This window comes from Fukomys damarensis, unplaced genomic scaffold (assembly GCF_012274545.1).
Source record: "Fukomys damarensis isolate Sample0158 unplaced genomic scaffold, DMR_v1.0_HiC HiC_scaffold_17, whole genome shotgun sequence".
NCBI classification, from domain to species: domain Eukaryota; kingdom Metazoa; phylum Chordata; class Mammalia; order Rodentia; family Bathyergidae; genus Fukomys; species Fukomys damarensis.
In genome coordinates, this window is record NW_022900929.1 from 78,522,218 (window position 1) to 78,543,436 (window position 21,219).

Here is a 21,219-nt window from a genome sequence, read left to right on the forward strand (position 1 = left end):
AATAATAATAAATAATAATAATAATATTATTATTATTATTATTATTATTATTATTCAAGACAAAAATAAGTGCTGTGGAAAAGACACCCCAATCTCCTGAGAACTGAAAATAACATCAACTTGACATAAATGTCTACTACCAACCTTGCTGTCCGTCTGGCATGGTCACAATGATGGGCTGACCTATCCCACTGGTGGGAATAGAGTGCAAGTTTCCGAGCTGGATCCCATCTGTAACTATGGTGATGACCTGCTGACCCCCTGAGCTGACTACTTGCTGAATTGCACCATCCACGGACTCTGCCGTAACCACCTCCTCCGTGGCCACTACTGGAAGAAGAAGTAAACATGGGTGAGTGCGTCTAACAGTTCGAAGAGACATGTATATTAAAGGGTCTCTAGAGACAAAAGGGTCATAAAGGTAAAAAGGCAAGACAAATCTCAGGACCCAGTTTCAGGACACACCTATCGTCAGAGGCCTAGCTGTCTGGTACAACGCTCTTTGCTAATCAAAGGTCACAACAGAAACCCAGGATATTAAAAATGCAAGCAGCCTTTGTTTTGAGTGCTCTCGCTATTTTTGTTTGCCTTAAACTATAATTCAGTTTTGTCACCAAGCACTTAAGAAAATTTCAGGACGATAGTTACAAAATGAAGTGTAGGGCATAAAACAGCAATGGATTCAATAGAAAACTACTAGGGCTCTCATGCACATTAACTATTGCTTTGATTTTTTAAAAAAATATTCATATGAAAAAACAAATGTTCACTAGTTGAATGCGAAGTACAAACAGTAATATTTTAAACCATAATCATATATAAGAAATTTCTGAGATCACACGAAATCAAGGCACAACGCCAGGAACTTTCATCTTTGTACTATAGATAATGACTGTCATTAGATAACATAGAGTCCTTTCCTTTCATCTGAAAGCTTTCTTTTTAAGTTGTGTGATGGTAAAGTATTTAAGAAAAAATTAAAAGGAAACCAATTACAGAAGACAAAGCAGGCCCCCCACAGCCCCCAGAAACCTTAAAAATAACCCAACAATGAAATGTTGAAACCTGTAAGACTGAAAGAGAGCCTAAAAGCTCTAAAAAGACTGTTAATTTAAAATATATACATCTATTCCAAAATGTAAAACTCCCTAGATAAAAAGTAACCGTGATACCATAAATATTCATTGTTCTAATTAGAAAGTCAGGTTGTATTTAAAGGGAGAGAGTTAATGTACAGCACCTTTGAAGACACCTGAGATCCCCGCTCAACAAAACTTTTAAATTACAATGCCGTAAAACTGAAATAAGGCATGGAACAGTACTGTCTTTTGAAAAGCTCAGAAAGGCTCAAAAGTTCTACATAGAAATATTTAAATAGTAAAATAAACACTTGTTGAAAAAAGAACATTTAAAAGGTAGTATGCCTGCCATCACACCTGAAACTAAAAACCAAAACCACCTCACGAAGCCCAGTAATTCATCCTTAAAGCTAATTTTGCTTTTCTATCCTATTTTAAAAAGAGACCAAAAAACAACGTGCAACAGGTACCTTGGTTCAATTTCATTAGGAAGAGAAGTGGGGAACCAGGGACCAGACTCGGGAACTCGTGCTCGTCGGCTGAGCTACCCCAGGCCCTGAGACGTGGGAGCTTCTAACAGTACAACGTTTGAAACAGCATCTTACTAGCAACTAACAGAAGACGACCTAAAGACAACAAAAGCCATCAACAACAGGGATACAGGAGAATGTAAAGCGAAGCAATATTCGCTCTTAGAAGCTGCTAAGAGGACTGCAAGGACACAATGACAGAGTAAGAGTCTCGCCTAAGGGCATTTTTAAAAGAACCGGATAATTACACCCACAGACAGAAGACTTACATCTTAAACAATTATAGCTTTGAATTCTACATCCCAAATAATTCCCAAATCTGTTGACTTCTTACTCTCTGCATCTCATTCCTGATTGTATCAGACTTCTAACTAAATACCTTCCAGAACATTCTTCTAAGCTTACCATGGTGATTAGTTTATTTTACTTACTGACTGTGGTACAGGGAATTGAACTCAGGGGCTGTGCACAGAGCTACATCCCCAGGTTATTTTTTATTTTGAGACAGGGTTTTGCTAAGTTGCTAAATAGCCCTGGCTAGGCTCAAGCTCAAAATATTCCTGTCTCGGCCTCCCCGAGTGCTGGAATTACAAGCCTGCTCCATCAGGCTTGGCAGCATGATCATTTGAAAAGTCTGGTATAATCTTCCCTGAACAACCTTGGGTTACTCTCTACTCGTTGGGTTCTGGGTTCCCTGAAAAGCTTTTTGCCTCAAAAGCTTCACTTCCTAAAATGTTCTTTCCCAACATTTTCCTAAATTCTTCCTTACTCCTCTCTAGTAAGATCCCACGACCCACCCCGTGGAGCCTTGGAGCTTTGGCAGGAAGACAAGACAGCGTGACTCCCTTAGAAGAGTGTGTGCCAAGGTAAGCTTTTCCTCACGAGGAAGAACGTTACTGCAGTTCCCAACACACAGCTGCCCACTTCCGGTCTCCATTTTGGAAAGACATTAGAAAACAAATGACCTCCTCAATAGCATGGCGTGACTGGGAGCGAGCTCCTATGTGCGTAGTTCTAATCCTTCTCTGCAGCACAGCTCACCCACCTTGCCACTCCAGCTCCAAGTTATCTCTCTTCTGAACAGCAATGTGACCCACAAGACATGCTGACCTCCCGGTGCCAACGGCGTGCAGCTGCGTTTAGCTCTCCAAGATCTCTCTTCTGAACAGCAATGTGACCCACAAGACATGCTGACCTCCCGGTGCCAACGGCGTGCAGCTGCGTTTGCTCACAGTTCAGAAGACTGGCATCTTTGGTTTTGCAACAAGAGCACTTTAACAGTCTGCAGGAGGTTCTCCGTGATTAACATTAAGATCTGCTTTGTAAGACAAACGGTCCTACTGACATCACGAAAGCCAGACCAAGCCAGCCAGCAGTCTCTACCTAAACTACGGCTGTCTGCTGCTGAAATGTTTCTTGTATCGCTCTGCTGGTAAGACAGAATATGAGCGGTAACAAGCAGTGTACTGACAGGCCTCACACTACATTTGCATCTATAATCATTTACAAATGTAAGATGGCAGCAGAACACTTACTGCAACAGCCTACCAGAAAAAGCTAGACCCCTCTAGAAGACAAAATGATAAACATACAGTTATTCCCACAATAAACCAAAGGACACACATTCAGAGACTAGCCCAAGATTGCCTCAAGAAACTGCACAGCAAAGTGTATCACAGGGGTTACAGCCATGCAACTTGGGAAGTAGATGGTGAGCACAAACCCTGCATCATTAACAGCCATGTGACCTCAGAAAAAACTACTCAATCTCCACAAACCTGTTTCATCTTATGTGAAATACATTTTTCATATCCTAAGACGCCCTTGAAAATCATTATGTATTTTCAAACATTTCTAAAATCAGGATGAGTCTAATGACTGGTAGGAAAAGAAACTGGACACCCAGGAAGCAACAAAGTCACCTGGGGCAGGTTCGCCCAGCAGTGTGGGGCAGTGAGCAGCAGGAAGACACCAGGACTCACACATTCAGCCTGCTACTGGTAACACACTTACCTTGACTTTTACTCCATTCAACCTCTTAATATTTTAAAACACACCACTCTGATACGGCCCTGAAGTGAAATTTTATTGTGTTCCATAGAATACTGTAGGTCCCATACAATAAAAATCATCTAAGGGCCTGGGGTTTAGCTCAGTAGTTCCGCTGCCTGCCTCACAAGTGCAAGGCCTGGAGTTTGATCCCCAGTATACCCCCCCAAAAAATCAGCTGAAATTACTAATTCTCAAAAATTGGACGATAATAAATAGGGTAGGAGAAATTAGAAAAGCTAGTGTGACCAATTCACTGAGGCAAAAACCTGAACGTCAGCTGACTTTCAAGCAAATCTATTTAATTTTCAGATACATGCAATTTGACCTTTAGAATGTTCAAGTTTAACCAAATAGAAACCAACAGTGAAATATCAGTTTTTCTTTTTGTCCCTTCTCTTCTGTGTGCTGGGGACTGAATCACAGCCTCTTGTGCACTGAGAGTGCGCTCTACCACGAGGCCACATCCCAGATTTGGAACCAGTTTACTTTGATAAATTCTGCGACTGCAAAGGTGCTAAAGAGATCCAGGAGTCAGCTATAAAAACAGTCCAGCAACGTGATGATACACCCACTGCGCTTGACCAAAAGTAATTCAGAAAAATCTGAAGACTCTTTAATAAAAAGGCCTTGATTATAATGCTGAAGAAGCTGGAGAATGGGTAAATACCTGTTATCATCAATTAGTTAAAAGAAGAGAGCAGAGAAAAAATGGTTTTTCTCCTCCTAAGTTAAAAAAACAATGAGAGGATTCAATGAGATTGTAAACATTTACAACAGTGTCTACCTAGCACAAAGTGTTCAATGAACTACTGATCAATTTTAAAAAAAAAACTAATAAACCACAACTATTCTTTAGTATCATATAATCATCAATTCAAACATAATGGCTTAAACTACAGTGAGAATATTTCTTGAGATTTAAATTTCCTGATTAAAATATTTACAGCAACAGGTAATTCAGGTCAATACAAAGCAAAGCTTGCCTGAAACAGCCATTTGCCAATATTGTATGTCATCATCTAGTAAGTAACCCTCTGAGGGGATTGTGTACACTATTTCTTAGTTCTGCAAGGCAACATTTTTGTATCATTCTAACAGAACTACTAAAAATTCAATTTGTAAAATGACAATAACTTCATGCAGAGGTATATGCTGGCTTTAATTAAAAAGTCACAAACTGGTAAACAGACAAGTTTTCCATGAACCACACAGTCTGTTTAATCCACTGGAGCCCAGCAACTGTTGCCCCTGCCGCACCCTGCCCTGTGGCTGGACATAACCTCAACTCTGCCCACGCCAGCCTCTCCTGGAACTTCCAGACCTTCCTAGGTGTCTGAATCTGCAGCTTTTACTGTACACATTCGACTCCTTTTTCTAACCTGGAGTTTCTGAAGAATTGGACAATGGAGCAGAAGCTTCAGCTAAGGCAGCTAATGTAGCTAATACTGACGTAGAGGAGTTTCCAAACTGGACAGCAGACACACCCGTTTCATCTGCAAAGAAAGAAAAAACAGGAATTTTTAACAAACTTAATCCACTACATAGTTATCTTGCTGTACTCTATTTTACTCAACTCTTAAATAAAGCTTGGACAGCATTAGTTTTTGAAAGGTACATTCTGCAGTACATTTTGTAGTATCACCTTTCTTGAGAGTGTTTTAGAAAGAATTTTGCCAATATGAAAGATAGCAAGGTAGCTGATGGAATCTTACCCTGATTCTCCAAAAGTGCTTTCTTAAAAGGAGGAGTACCTACTACTGCACAAAATCCCAACAGCTATCCTGTATGCATCTCAATACCTGTTGCCTTGGATGAATTTTCTGAAGATACCAGACCTGTTAGGTTCACCACCCCTCCAGGTCCGATGATGAACTGCGGGGTCGCGGCGTGTATCGTCACAGTGTCGGGGCTCTCTGGGTTGGTGTTAATTTGATTCTGCATAGCAATCTAGGGCAACAGTAGCACAGACAGGGTTTTCAGAATTATAACCAGAACATCTGGCAGATCCTCCAGGTAGCACAAATACACACAGAAAGAACAGTCTCTAAGAAGGACCATGTAATACAAATGAAAACATAAGTTTATGGGCTCAGGGCAGTGGGAGAATACTGTTAGGAATTTATACCCCAAGATGCCATGTTGAGTAAAGCGCAAAACTGTTAACAGGAGAAACAGGGACCTGAAAGGTTTTTACAGATCACAGAAAAACTGAACACTGGAAGGTTCTATATCTGCTCTATAGCTACAGAAATTATTTCAAGTATTTCCTCTGCTACCTTTGGCAACATGTAACCCTAAACAGCACAGCATCCCTAATAAACTTCTCCCTACCTTCAACCCCAACCCTCAATCTGCACTCCCACAGATTTAAAACCAAGAAAGGGCATGGGAAAATTCATCTTCCTGAGCATAAAACATCTTATATATAACCCATGGAAATTCAATAAAGTCAGATGATCTTAGACTAGAGTTCTACAAAAAGATAGGCGAGAAGAGGCAGTAAGATAATTTATATCAAATGCCTCTAGTTGAAGTAAAGATAAGTAATGCCAGTTCAAGCAAAAGTAACTATGAACACATATAGATTTTTCAGAGGATGATGAAAAATCAGAATGATAACTGCATCACTCACTCAAAGGACCTTATTTTGGTAGCTAAAATTTTAATTTTTATAAACTAATTTATAACAGATTTTGAAAAACCATATGGTACCCAAATATGTAAGAAAAATAAAAAAAGAAGATGCCTCAAAAGGGAATTCAGAAATTTAAAACAGAAAATGTAATCACCTTATCTCATCTGTTACATAAAGATTGTTGTCTTACCATCAGGAAAATGAACAGTAATAGACAAAGAGGAAGCGAAAGAGAAAAAGCACTGTCTAAAGTAACTGAGTCCAAAATGAAGAGCTACAACCTTTAAATCATCTGACAGAAAACTGTCTATCCACACAGCTCCCTTTGTTTCCTTACATTAAAAGACAAGTTACCTGTAGTATCTCTGCTAAATCTTCATTTCCATTGTCTATTGAAATGTCGAAAGCAGTTTTACAGAACTTGCTCTGTGTGTGTACGTCAGCACCGTATTTGATTAAAAGCTCCACCACTTCCTGATGGTTGTGCTCCGTGGCCCAGTGCAGCGCTGTCATCTTCAACATGTCCTTTGCGTTGACGTCGGCGCCGTGCTAGAAAAGATTTTTTAAAATAAAATAATTACATAATGCTAATACACGAAACGTAAAGAACTCCTGACATGGAAATACCAGTTGCTGTGCTCTAAAGCAAGAACAAGTAACACAAACTCTCTGGTGTGTGTGTGTTAAATACATGCTCCAGCAACTGTCACTTCTCTGTTGTTGAATCGTTTGTCTATTATGCTAATTTCCCCAACTGCTTTCCTTTTAATTTCTTGAAATGAATTAAATTAAAATTCAAAACTTCAAAATTACTCAGCTTCAGCTAATTTTTTTTCAGTTACTAAGAATGGTGTAAGAAGTAAAACTGGGAACACTCCCCCAGAACTGTCTAATGCTATATGGGAGGTGATCCCCTAGTTCCTCATTTAGCTAAAAATAGCCTTTGCTTTCAAAACCAGCACAACATAAAGACACACTGTTCAGCCTGATACCCAGTAGACACCTGCGCCTATGAAGCACCTGAATGTAGCTAGGCAAGGTTGCCCCGAATGTATAACAATGGAATTCAGACAATACAGAAAAAGGAATGTGAACCAGCTCATTAATAATTTCATATCAACAAGAAAATGTTTTGGATAGAGTATATACAACATTAAATTTAATATATAATATTAAAATTAATTTTTATTTCTTAAGCGTAGCTAAATACCTAGAATTACACGTGATTTGCATATTGCTTGCACTGTATTTCCTTTGCACGGGTTCACCTAGAGGCCAGGACGAAAGGGTCAAGAACAGCATCTAACACTGTTTCAGAATTTTTTTCCATCTCCCTTTGGCATCTATGATGGTTGGAGATAAATCCCCATTTATGTCACCCATGAATTTGTTTGTTAATTATCCAAGTCTTCTGCTCTCTTCCATGAGGATTTTTAGGACAAAGCTGTAGAACCTCACTCAAAGAGCTTTTTTTTTTTTTGGTACCGAGGATCAAACTCAGGACCTTGCACTTGCAAGGCAGGCAGTGGAACCACTGAGCTAAATCCCCGGCCCAGGACTGTCCTTCAATTGTCTGACTTAACTAAGAGCATTCCTCAAGGAAGTTTTTTTCCCCTCTCCAAAGAAAACTCCTCAGTAATTTTAATCTGATGGCTTCTGCACTGAAGAATGAGATACCACAGATAAAACTGGATGTAGACATTCAAAAAAACTAGCTCTCCTCTTCGTACAAAACCGTGCCGCATTAGTGGGTCTGGGCAGAGAAGGCGTGCATACCTTAAGCAGGACCTCTACGATGCTGGCGTGGCCCTCGGAGGCCGCCATGTGCAGCGGCGTCCGGTCCACCTTGGTCCTGGCATCCCTGCTCACGCCGGCCCGGAGCAGCACCTCTGTGGTGGAGTAGTGACCATACTGCGCTGCCAGGTGCAGTGGAGAGGTTCCCAGCTGACGCAGGAGACGCACGAACAACACGCACAGTTACAGCTGCGCTGCACACACTCCCGCCCCTACACTCTCTTAGGGTTCCTCCTCACACAGTAAGCAGACTTTACCTCCTTTGTACACGGTAACTCGAAGCTTGAAAGAAATTACTTGACTGAAGCTCTACAGAAGCCTTCAAGAATTCCCATTATTGTACACAGTGAAGAACACAAATCCATACTTCCTAATTTGAATTGTCATTATTTTTACCAAAATTAATTTCTCATTAAGCAAAATTAATGTCATCAATAATTAGAGATAATTAGGCCTTGATAAATTTTTCTGAGTATTAAAATGTTTTATTTATGACAATCATACAAAATTTGCTATTTTCACCTATAAAATCCATCTGAAGTAAATGCAACAGTGCATATTTTCATATTACGAGGACCAAAACTACCCTGCAGGACTTGCAAGATTACAACGCGTGACCAGAATCGGTTCAGAAGGGAATCACGGTGCACGTGCCAGTGTCCGTCGGAAACAAGCCAGCTCAGCTCAGCTCAGCTCAGGCCGGCCCAGTCTAGGCAGCAGGCGGGTGTCCGGATGCGCCCGGGCAGTAAGCGGCCAACAGGGACCTGGGACACACAGAGCGCCAAGCTCCGCTCTGGGTGCTGAGAGATGAGAGGCTCGCAAACCCCGCGGCTCTGACCACTGAGGCCCTGGCCTTCAGCAGCAGACGTGTTTCACCAGCGCACCAAGTGCGCTAAGACTGCCGCGGGGACAGAATGGCGGTGCATTCTCGGCAATCCGTGGGCCACCCTGCCCCAGGCCCTCCTCCCCCTCGGAGTCCAAGCAGTACTGCGCCTGGCTGAGAGGGACAGAGCCTAAGGCAATCACACAGGGAGTCCAGACACCGAGCTGGGCATGTGCTCTTATTGCGTGGCAAAAACCCAAATCACTGAGCTCGGGAATACTTATTTTAATACCATCAAAAACAAAGTATTTTTAAGGGAAGGTCATTCTCGCAGATGAAAGGAAATTTCTCAGTGTTCCTTCTTCCCCACGCGTGGTCACATCTTCCTGAAGCTAGCCCTTTCTACACTCTTCAACCCTTTGTTATTTTTTAAATTTTATTTAGGATATGAGGTGTCACTACACTGGCCAGGATGGCCTCAAACTTGTGATTGTCCTGCCTCAGCCTGCTGAGTAGCAGAAATATAGGTGTGCATCTTGGAACCCAGCTTACATCATGAAGCTCTACTCTGAACAAAGTACTCAACAGTACATTTAGCAACCAGGAGTTTTTCTCAACATGCACTGGGGTCCACTCTGTGTAGTTCTTAAAGACTCCCTTTTGGTGATGAAAAAAGTACATATATACAAGCATGTATATGGAGTTGTCAAGAGGTCATTACAGCCTAGAAATAAAACACTGCTAGGAAATTAAAAGCTTGCCTCACATCACTCCCTGGGCTCCAGGGCTAAGTACTACTCAGGATTCTGTGACAAAGCACTGCTTTGTTGTTCTGTGTGTCACCAACATCCCTAAATGATATACTCTGTGCTGGCCCATTTGAACCTTTTTTTTGAGACAGGATCTCAGGCTAATCTCAAACTTGGTAGTATTCCTGCCTCGGCCTGTTGTAGCTGGGATTACAGGCATGCGGCACCACACCTGGCACTGGGCCTCCTTTGAAGAGAATTCCACTGCCTGTTTCTTGGTGACTTCTACTGGCTTTCTTCTGCTGAACATCATGCTCATGAGAATGGTTCATGTTAATCAACATCAATGCCATTCTCTATTTTTTCAGCTCTACAATATTCCATTCTTCCAATAAACATCTGGGTTGTTTCGTTTTGTTGCTATGAATAATGCTGCCAGAATGTGCTTTAAAATAACACAGAACAAAGAAAGTGGGCAGAGTTAAGAGTAGAAACAAGATTCACCATGATTTGGCAAGGTTTGATATGTTTTAAACTTTCCATAATAATAAAAACTTTTATTTTACGTTAAAAAATAAAATAGGGATAAGTGAATAAAAAGAATTTAAAAATGTGGAAGTTTTAACTGTCACCGGGAGGGTTAATCCAGATCCCTCACCCACCACATTCCCAAAGCCATCCCCTTTTCATTTGCCCCTGGAATTCGCTGTTTTTTTTCCCTTCTTGTTACAACTGTGTTCCAGCGTCCCATTCCTTCCTTTCTTCCTCTTCAGCAAGTGTGCAACAGTTTTAAGTCTTAATCAAAACATGTTTTCCTAGCAGGGCGTGGTGGCGCACGCCTATAATCCCAGAACTCGGGAGGCTGAGGCAGGAAGATCGCTGTGAGTTTGAGACCAGCCTGGGCTACATAGTGAGTTGCAGGTCAGCCTCAACTACATAATGAAATCTTGCCTCAAAAAAAAAAAAAAAAAGTTTTCTTTTTTAGCAGTATAACTCTCATCTTTACCTGTTATTTTCTGAATATAAATTCCACCTGTGCTATTTATTAGGCTTTTACATTAAACCCCAAGCAGCTACATCTTCTGTTCATTCTATCCCATCTTATAGTCACCCTAATCTCTGAAGTCTACAAGAAAAAACTTTGTGGCTAGAATATTTGGATATGGTTGTCAAATATAAGAAAATGTTCTGAACCATTCACTTAAGGGATAGTTACACTTCTAAAAGAGAAAACAAATTCAGAAAATTATTTATAAACACAGTGCTAAATATTTATCTGAAAAAACTCAAAAATGAGGAGGGCCAAGGATTTAGCTCAATGGTTCCAACACTTGCCTCACAAGAGCAAGGACTCGAGTCCAATCCCCAGTACCAAAAGAAAAAAAGAAACACAACAGGCATTCTTTACCCAGTCTGTAGTGAAAGGAGCTCCATTTGCCATCAAAATACGAACTTCATCGTCTTGACCTGCACGTGCCGCTTCTAACAGCTTCTTTCCCAAATCTACCAGGGACATCTGAACGGAACACATAAGGAGATACACATCAGAATCCCCACCACACATGACCACATGGCTTTCCCTTCTTGTCTTTTAGTAAGTCCACTCCTAATTACCTCTTCAAAGGTTAGGGTATGGTTGACCTAAAAGTACAGAGCAGACAAAAGCAATTCATACTTGGATTTTGGCAATGTATTTTGCTTGCATATTAAGTTCTTTTCTAGGATAAAATTAATTAGAAGTGTTCAAATACAGCTGGTAAAGACAGAAGAGGTAAAAGAAAGAAAAGAGAACAGCTAATCGAACATTTAAAAACTGTAACTTCTCACTTTCAGAGGTATAACAAGATCATTTTTCATATAAGTAAATAAGTTACTGACGCAAGTGAAGCTAAATCTGTAACTTATTTTTGCAACAGTAATTGTGTCTGGAATTTTAAAATGTTATTTCCTATTCTTGTACATGAACTTATACTTAACCAGAAAAAGGCACAATTCAAAGTCCATGAAAATACTGAAAAGAGAGTCTGAGTATTCTGAGTAGAGAGTATGTCTAAGAAGCTGGAGATACCACTGTATCTTGAATTCAGGATATTTGGAGAGGAAGTGGGGGGCATCCTCTTGAATAAAAAAAAATAAAAATATGTGTCTGAGAAAGATCGTGGCACAAGTACATAAGCAAAGGAAGATCTGAATGTACCAAAGGTGCTCAGATTCAGGGACGATGAAGTCTGCAGGCCTAGAAAATTCCCAGCTGGAAGACTGTAAAATGTTCCACCACAGGTACCTGAAGGAAAGGCAGACAGGCAGGATTCAGGTCTGCAGGAAGGGCAGGGTGACAGGGAACACGGGGGAGTTGTACCTGGGGTGTGACTGTCTCACCTCACCTCGCTCTTGGAGGGCTAAGCAAGTGGAGCAGGCAAGGGGGCAAAAGCTGGAAGAGAGGAGGCACAGGCCTGTGTGCTCAGCTACTAGCAAGAAGGAAAGACGGGAGTGTGGTGTAAGAAAGGAGCGGGCAGATGGAGCTCAAAAGGGCTCTTCTGCCAGGAAAAAACAGAATGTACGACAGAATCAGAAGGGATGTCAGAAACCTGAAGGGACAGTTATAAAAAAGATGCCTGAGAGGAAATAGTACACTAAATCATTCTATTTTTGAGAGATTCTACGAGAACAGCTAAGCACAGGGGTGACCGGGAATTGCCACTGACACTAGGAGGCTTACACAACAACCAGGTGAGCTGTACGCACCCAAAACAAGCATCTGTCACAGGACTTAGGAGAATTTCCTGGAAGTGCTCCATTTGTAATGACAAAAATCATTCACATTATAGTCTATGAAGATTAACACATGTATTTGTGGATTTTATGTAGGTTTTTAAAGCATGCATTATGACACTTGTGACATTTCAACCCCTGACTTTTCTGATTTCCTTTCCTTTCAACTCCCATTCTCTCTAAATTTCAAGAAAGTCCTCAATCCCACTAAGTGCACTAAGACCCTTAAAGAGATCACTGTAATGTTTTCTCCCTACAGAACATGTAGTGGCTTAACTGTAAAAATTAACATCATGTTCAAAAGGCAAAAACACTGCAGTAATAATAATTTCCCACTAAAGATTGCATAAGGATAAAGAAAAACAAAAACTGACCTCTCTCTTACACAAGTACAGTAAAATCTACCCTGGACCACAAAACAAACACAGCACCTACACTCCAAATGCACAAGTGTCAATATAAACTTAGCTGTAAAATGAAACGCATCTTTCACAGTACATACATTTTTAAATGCTTTACACAGGAAATAACCAAGTCTGCTCTCCTTCAGCCCACCTAGTGCTACATGGTGTAGCTATCTGGATCTCTTGAAGGGCCTCTTCAGGGCTTTTGCTTATTTTTTATATTAACCATCTGCCCTTCGTTTCCTAATTTGTGAATATTATCACCTTCACGCCAGCTATCAGTCCTTTGTCCCATATAGAGTTAGAACATCTCCTTTCCCAAGTTCTCTCTTCTCTTTGAAGTCACATACTTTCTTATACAGGCAAATAATAATTAAGCCTCACAAAAATGTGAAACTCCTACATATGAGAAAATCAACTAAGCAAAATAGCAGAAAAGGAATGTTTATCACAAAAAATGACTAGCGGAAAAAATGTTCAGGGTCACTGATGGTCAAATAAATGTAATGCAAATAATTTAAAAGTAATGCACAGTGCGGTCAAGGTACTTCCATATACTGACAGCTCAAATATGCTGGACAGCAACATAAATAGATCAGCTTTAAGTCTATTTAGCAAATTCACCAAAACTTAGAGAATTGCTCAAGCCTGTAAGTCTCATAAATGAGTCCATCTTTGAGAATCTATCCAAAAATAGAAATAGACTGAAATAGATTTATCAGTGGGCTATGTACATACACATTACATATAGTCATTTTTATGTTAACCGAATCATAGAAAAATGGTTAAAGTGTACAATCTAAAAGAACAAGACAATTTAGTTTTGAGGCTAAATAACATCAAAAGTATGTCACATTAAGTGAACAGATATAAAATTAATTTTGAATGTTCAATATGCACATAAAGAACAAAATATTAACTAACATTAGGACTGGATGATTACAGGAAACTTTCCTTTCATGTTACAGCACTTCTACAATCAGACCACACTGCCTTCCTAACTTGTCTTTTTTAAAGGGACAAATTACACGACCGCCAAGCAAGTCAATAATATTAAGTTATATACTCCTGCCTTCTACATGGGAGGAGTGAAAAAAATAACTTCTTGGTCTGCTTATGAGCACTGAAAAAAAACAAAGCAGTTGACCAAATGCAATTCTCCAACTGTTAAAAGTATTCAAAATATACTGTATTTCAGAACCTAGGATACTTCAGTTACTCTCACCTTAAAACACCATGAAAGGGCCAGGGATTTGGCTCAGTGGTTCCAACGCCTACCATGCAAGTGCAAGGACCCAAGTTCGATGCCCGGTACCAAAAAAAAAAAAAATGTTTTGCCGGGCATGGTGGCACACGCCTGTAATCCCAGCACTTGGGAGGCAGACGCCTACCATGCAAGTGCAAGGACCCAAGTTCGATGCCCGGTACCAAAAAAAAAAAAATGTTTTGCCGGGCATGGTGGCACACGCCTGTAATCCCAGCACTTGGGAGGCTGAGGCAGGAGGATCGCTATGAGTTCGAGACCAGCCTGGGCTATGTAGTGAGTTCCAAGGTCAGTCTCAACTATAGTGAGATCCTGTCTCAAAAACCAAAAACCAAAAAAAAAAAAAAAGAGCCCTATGACAATAGGGCTGTGCAGCAGATTAGCAGGTTAACCCAGCTGGAAACTAGGCGGCAGTGGCTCTTAATGGAGGCTGTGCTGCCCCCTAGTGGGCCTTTTGTGTATTTATGAAGGCATTTTAGGGATTAATGGTAGGAAGCCCTCTCTACTACACTTTACCGATTTTGTTTGGTTTTTTGCTTTTGTTTTTTGCGGTATCCGGGATCAAACTCAGAACCATGCGTTTACGAGGCAGGTGTGGAACCACTGAGCTAATTCCCCAGCCACTCTGAAGGTTTTACATACAAATGCACACCTTCCTCCCCTTCCCAGTGTTATCTGGTACAGTCCGCTTGAGTATTTACAGAGCTTAACAAATTTTATTCTACATTGCTTCCCTCCTATTTCTCTGTTGTATTACAAGGTATAACTTTATGAAATTATGCAAATAGGAAATACTAGTTATGATTTCCCTCCAAGTTGGCAGAAAGAATATATTATAAAAAAAGTACCAACAGATCTAATAGGATTGGTAATGAAAGAAACTACATAAGATCAAGCAAGACCAAAATCAAAGATGCTCTAACTTTAAAATAATTGCTAACACTTTAACAAAAAAATAGCCAAACACAGCAACCATTTAATTCTCACTGAAAGGAAGGGTAGACATCACAGTGGAATAATTCTGAAGCTTCAGGGAACTCAGTTTTTGCATTCAGACAACACGACTGACCGGGAGCCCAGAGCTCCAGGCCCCGCTCACCCTGCTCACTGTCTACTCATTGAATCCTCACAGATAAAGTTCTAGACTTAAACAGTATTATTTACAGGGTTAGTGATCTTTTAAAATGTTGCTTATTAGTGTGGCAAACAACTTTTCCCCCAATAAATGAAAGAACACAATTTAATTCAGTAAATTTTAAAGGAGGTTAAAAATGCTGAGTGGTGCTACGCCTTCTTTGCAAGTGTAACGTCACAGAGTTTGATCCCCAGTACAAAACAAACAAACAAACAAACAAAAAAAGCTGGAGCTAGGAATGTAGCTCAGTGTCACCACCCCTTGGTCGGGAGGAGACCGCTGGTACCAAGAAAAGGGGGGAAAAAATGCTGAAAATATGCTTATGGCTCTTCATGCCATCTCATTAACGCTCCTTTCTCCTTGAGAAGACAAACCACAAAACATCACTGAAATGAATTCTACCCTGTACTTCTTCACCATCTCTAAAATGCTTATCATAATCTGACAGAGACCAGTACTTTTTTAACTCTTTAAAACAGAGAAACACAGTAGTAACACAGGAGCCTTTTGCTCATCTTATACTTGCAGAAAGAGCGATCTAGTGATAGCGGGAGTTACTACCAGTAATTACACTTGGAAGCTTTGTACAGACATCCTCAGTTGTGAGGCCGACATCATGTGCTGGGTATGAAAATGCTGTATCAAACTGCAAAGTACCAGATCCACATAAATGGTCATTAGTACTCTTGAACAAGAACATGAATAACAAACACAGTAGACCTATTTTGACATACTCAAAAGCTTACACTGAATTTTTAGAATGAACTTACTGTATCATTTTTGTGCTCAAAAAGTACAATTACAAATTCAGTGAAATTCCTCTAGCATTTCAGCAAGCAAGGCAGCCCCAGAAGCCTTCATGAATGTTGATACCCTAATGCAGTAATTCTCCTCCTAGTAATCCATCATAAGGTATTTGAAACATAAATATATCCATAGAAATACTTTAAAATAAAGAAAAACAAATGCACGACACAAATAATGGTTAAAGACAATGAAGATATAATGAAACACTGTAGCCTATTATTTTATTATGTGAATTTTCTGAGTATGTACAAGAGTAGACAATAGTATAATGAATTCCCCGAGCCACTAACTCATCAAGTATCATCAGTTTATGGCAAATCCACTTGCTACCCTTACACATTATTCTGAATTATTAGACATTTAACTTATTTCAACTGTAAATACTTTAGTACAGACCTCTAAAAGATAAATATACCTTTTAAACACATTTATTTAATATTTACAAACACTGTAAATGCAACAGTTTAAGAATTAGGACTCTACATTCATCATGATCTGAACTGTTAGAAAATGCACTGAAAATATCTGAAAACAATATAACATAGTAGTAAAAATAGTAAAATTTTCCCTTTTGTAACTTCTCTAGTTTGGAAGTTTGCTATAATGAGCACATATTATGCATGTAATTAAAAAGAAACTATCAAAAAGCTTCCCAACACAATTAAAGATAAGCTAATAAATCTTTGATGCAAAAAATCAGATTATGAATAGCAGCTTTAAATAGTAAAAAGAGGTAAACCTGACTCCCAGTAACCGTTAACATATTAAAGCCATGCGTGTAACTATGTGTATGAAAATACCCATGAGCATCAGAACTAAACCGTCCACATTCTCATAAGAAAACAACGTGAAGGGCCAGGGGTGTAGCTCAGTGGTAGAGCACCTGCCCCCCCAGGCTATGAGGCCCTGAGTCTAGCAGGGAGGGAGGAGGACAGCAGCAGGGAGCCCCAGGGAGGGAAGAAGTCAGTCCATGACAACAGAAACAGTCCCTAGCATCTTGCTAAATCTTATCATTATCTTATCTCTACTTATCACTTACTATCTTTATTTCAACCTGTAGAGCCCTGCCAAGGTCACCCTCACTATTTTGCAAAGCAGAGGCAAGTGAAAACTGAAAGTGTTTACCAAAGAACAGTAGTTTTGATCTGAAGATAAGATCCACATTTTTAACCTTTCCTCTTCTTGGGTCCTAAATCAGCGAACACTGGGATCCTGCTGGGAGAGAAAGGAGGCTGTTCTCCCAGTGTTTAAACTTGTCTCCCTGTGTAGTTACTCTGAAAGGGGAAAATCAGCATCTGAACGCAGGCACATTTGGGTTTTCCCTAATTTTGACTTTATCTAGTGGGGTTTTCTCCTTTTCAACTTCAACAAAACAAAAAAATCACTGGAAGATGTGCTCACCAAACCCAGGAGCGAAGCACAAAGCCGAAGCAGGGGCTCCAGAAAACAGGGGGGCAACCTAAGTAGTAGGATGGAAGACATGGGGCTTCTGAGGTCACCTCATGGCGGAGCCACACCCAGACCCAGAAAGGGCCTCAGAGACAGGCTGCTGAGTCCCCATCGCGGGGAGCCAAACTTCCCCGGAGAGTTATGGAAGGTTAACGATGGACACAAGAAAGCTAGACAGAAGGAAAAAAATAACCGTTTTTCAAAGGAAAGGGGAAAAAATTTTTTTTCTTTATGTATGTGTATAGGTAGATTACATTTCCTTTGTTGTGGATGTAAGCAGCTAAAAATAATAGTTCTAGGGTTGTACTAACCAATCGATACTAATGCAAGCAAGATTTTCAGGGCAATACTATCAAGAAAGAAGAGTGAAGAAACAGGAGGGGCTTAACAGAGCCGAAGTGCCATATTCACAGGTAAAGTCAAAAGATATCTAAAATGGGAAAGAAATCAAGATAAAGCATAATATTGTTATTTGGAAATATGGAGGGAAATTCTAGCAAAAAAACTAAGATTCAAAGAATCAAAAGATTTACACAATCTGATGAAGAATCGGTAGCTAAAAGATTTATAAAATAGATAAATAATTTATAAAGGATTTATAAAAAGGGTTTGGGGGCCGAGGGGTGGGCTCACAGGGCACCACACCTGCCTTGCAAGTGCAAGGTCATGAGTTCAATCCCCAGTCCCCCAAAAAGAAAAAGAAAAAGGGTTTAGAGTGGGGGAAAATGACACAGAAGACCATGGGTCTTTGTCATATGTCTCATATTTTTATAAAAATAAGAGTAAACAAATATGTGCTCATTGCGTACAAGAAATACATAGTTCAAAGTCATACCTTTCCTTCTGTGTATTATGTGTAGATCTTTCTACATGTATAAAGTCTTTGTTAAAACAAAAACACAAGAAAGGCATCGTATCATCCTGTTCTGCAACTTGCTTGTTTTCAGTGAACAGGAACCCCGTTTCATCAGAGGTCTCCAGTGTCTGTACACACAGATCCCAACGCTTTTCTTACTAACACTGGCTGCACAGTCCTGCGGAACTGCAGCAGGCAGAGTAACGGCCCCCTGAAAAGATGTCTACATCCTAACCCCCAGAACCTGTGACTGTGCTACTTCACGAAGGGTCTCAAGAAGACCAGCCTGGCTTGTCCTCAGAGAGGCGAGCAAGAGCGTCACCCCCACGGCCGGATGGAACTCGCCGCTCACCTGTCTTCCAGGCTAACTCGGGAACTGGGGCCTAGAACTTCTCCCACCACACACAGCAAGCCTCTCGCACCTTTCTGACCTCCTTTATAAAAAGGCATTCTCTCCCGAGACCCTGCTCTACACCTGGTGTGTCCTTCCTAGCCCCTCACCCCGTGCAGAGCATGCTCGGGCTCTCCTCCGACCCATTACTCGCCCGCGTGAGGCAGTGAGAAGCCCCACATTACACATACAGCACTTACGTACTATATACACAATCTAAAATCACATGCATCTAATTCAATCTTAAAAAGTTAGAAAGAGCAATCGGGCTTGGGAGCATTTTATAGATAATGGAATCAGGCAGGATAGGCCACACTGCCCAACGTCCCCTGCTTCCTGGCCATGTGAACAGAGCCGAGATAGTTGGCTCCAGAATCCATGAGACAGTCAATAAAGTCCTGACGTTCTAGTCTGAGTGTAAATTAAGCTGCACAGTTTCTAGGAATCAGCACAACTAACAGAATGCTTACTTAGTTCCTAAGTCAGCCCCGCTTTAACAGAATTCCTGATTATGGGACAAGGCTGGAACCTGCCTGAGTCTCTTTCTACTGGCAGCTCCCTAAACGACACAGCCAGAGCCCCCAAACTCTGAGGTCAGTCCTGCTTTCTGAATCAGGAGAGCAATTATGAGGATAACAAATCTACACACTTGCTTCACCGGGACCCGCAGTTACTTCTGCACCTGAACTAGTAGAATCCAGACCAGTCTGGGCAGGAGGCCAGAATATCCTAGTAAGCAGAAGGAGGACTGTGAAGCAAGATGAGCCCAAGGCCACCCCCAGGGACCCAGTCAGTAACTCTGTGACTGAAGGCTGCCCGTCGTCATCGTCGTCGTCTGTGTCTGGAGCTGAGGGTCCGGCACACGAGCCCAGAGCCACAGGAAGCCTACTGAGCACCGAAGCACGGCTGGCCCACATGGGAAACGCTGCAAGTGTACCACGCGGCAGGTCTGAAGACTTAGTGCCAAAGGGGAATGTGAACTATCGCTAACTGCTTTTTGTATAGTGATTACTTGTTTGAAACGGTACTGCTTTGGTGCCCACCAACCAATGAATAGATAAAGATGGGTCTTGTTTTGCTTATACACAATAAAGTACTACTCTGCCACCAAAAGGGATAAACTCAATTTCTAGGAAACTGGATGCCCCTTGAGACCACACTCCTGAGTGAAATAAACTGGACACGTGTGTAAATACCAAATTGTTTCTCTGGTGTGAGAAACCGAAGGGGCAAATAGGGGCTAAATGTGTAACAGTTATTGGGAATCAGGAAGAAAATGTCCAAACGGGGAGAGGAAGAAACGAAGGAAGCGAAACAAAAAAAAAAAGAAGAAATGAAAACAAAACTGTTGTAAATAAAGAGGGGTTAAAGGGAGCAGGGAGAGGATTGGGGGAAAAAAGAAGAATTAAGACTCAAGACACTGGGCAAGGGATTTGGCTCAGTGGCACCGCACCTGCCTCGCAAGTGCAAGGTCCTGAGTTTGATCCCCGGTCCAAAAAAAAAGACTCAAGATATTATAAGTACAAATTCCCTCTGATGACTCTGCTCATTATGTACACCTAAAGTGTACCAATAAATTTAATTTTTAAAAAAAGCAAAAATCTAGTACTTTGAACATGAAGATTAAATCTATTTAGGAGGAGGGGGTGAAGGGAGGGCAGAGGTAAGGGGAAAAAATGAGAATCAAGACTTGTCATGTAGAGGTACAAGATCCCAACAATGAATGTAACTGTACTGTACCAACAAACTCAATTAAAGCTGGGAAAAAAAAAAAAGAATACTTGAAATAAACAAAGCCTGAAAACTCAAAAAAAAAAAAAAAAAAAAGATTAAATCTATTTAAAAATAAACTTTGCCTATTTTTTAATGCAGCTACTAGAATGTTTAAATGTGGTTTATACACTTTTCTGTGGGGCAGAAGTTACAATCATTAGCCCAAACTTTTTAAAGGCACCGACTCTATGGCATTCAACTACTTCTTAGTGTACACAGAAGGTGAAGACAGCCCGACCAAGCGGCTGAGTCCATCAGGGAGGCACAACTTACCTGCTCCTCACACAGTGAAGCCAGTCAACTGCTGGCTGTCGCAAGTAGCAATGGTAAAGCATCAATATCCTGCCAACAAAGAACACATACGTTGTGATCCTCCTCACCAAGGTTTCCCGCACCTCCCAGCCCGACCCTCACGCCGGCACCATCACCGTGGCCTCTCGCTTCCACGCCTGCAGCCAGGCAGTGCCCCACAGTAATCCCACTGGGCTCAGAACGCCTGCCTCCTGGAAGGTGCCTCTCACCAGCACAGTCAGGAAGAACAGCTGGGTGGCCAACATCCGCCCCACCTTCTGCCCAGGGGTGACACCCCATTTGTGTACTCTTCAACGTGTGCACAAAGAGGGAAACACGCGTGACAATGTTCAGAGACACTACTGGTAATAAGACAACACTGCAAACAACCTAGATGTCCACCAACAGAAAATTT

At 41.0% G+C, this 21,219-nt stretch overlaps 1 protein-coding gene across 7 annotated transcripts in view; it reads right to left on the reverse strand.

Annotated features, from left to right (window-relative positions):
- Gabpb1 (GA binding protein transcription factor subunit beta 1) overlaps window positions 1-20,855 on the reverse strand; it is a 31,315-nt gene extending 10,460 nt beyond the window's left edge. Inside the window, exons 1-8 of one of the 7 annotated variants that reach the window (XM_033765237.1) lie at window positions 20,787-20,841; window positions 17,170-17,259; window positions 11,071-11,178; window positions 8,073-8,240; window positions 6,651-6,845; window positions 5,497-5,608; window positions 5,041-5,154; window positions 145-327 (exon numbers count right to left, since the gene is read on the reverse strand). In XM_033765237.1, the coding sequence (XP_033621128.1) occupies window positions 145-327; window positions 5,041-5,154; window positions 5,497-5,608; window positions 6,651-6,845; window positions 8,073-8,240; window positions 11,071-11,178; window positions 17,170-17,208 (919 nt within the window). In that variant the 5' untranslated portion in view covers window positions 17,209-17,259; window positions 20,787-20,841. Of the gene's footprint in view, window positions 1-144; window positions 331-5,040; window positions 5,155-5,460; window positions 5,609-6,650; window positions 6,846-8,072; window positions 8,241-11,070; window positions 11,179-17,169; window positions 17,260-20,786 lie in introns of those variants that run through there. The other 6 variants (XM_033765236.1, XM_019209765.2, XM_033765232.1 and 3 more) reach the window with 6 other exon arrangements.
- Between the last annotated feature and the right edge of the window lie 364 nt (window positions 20,856-21,219).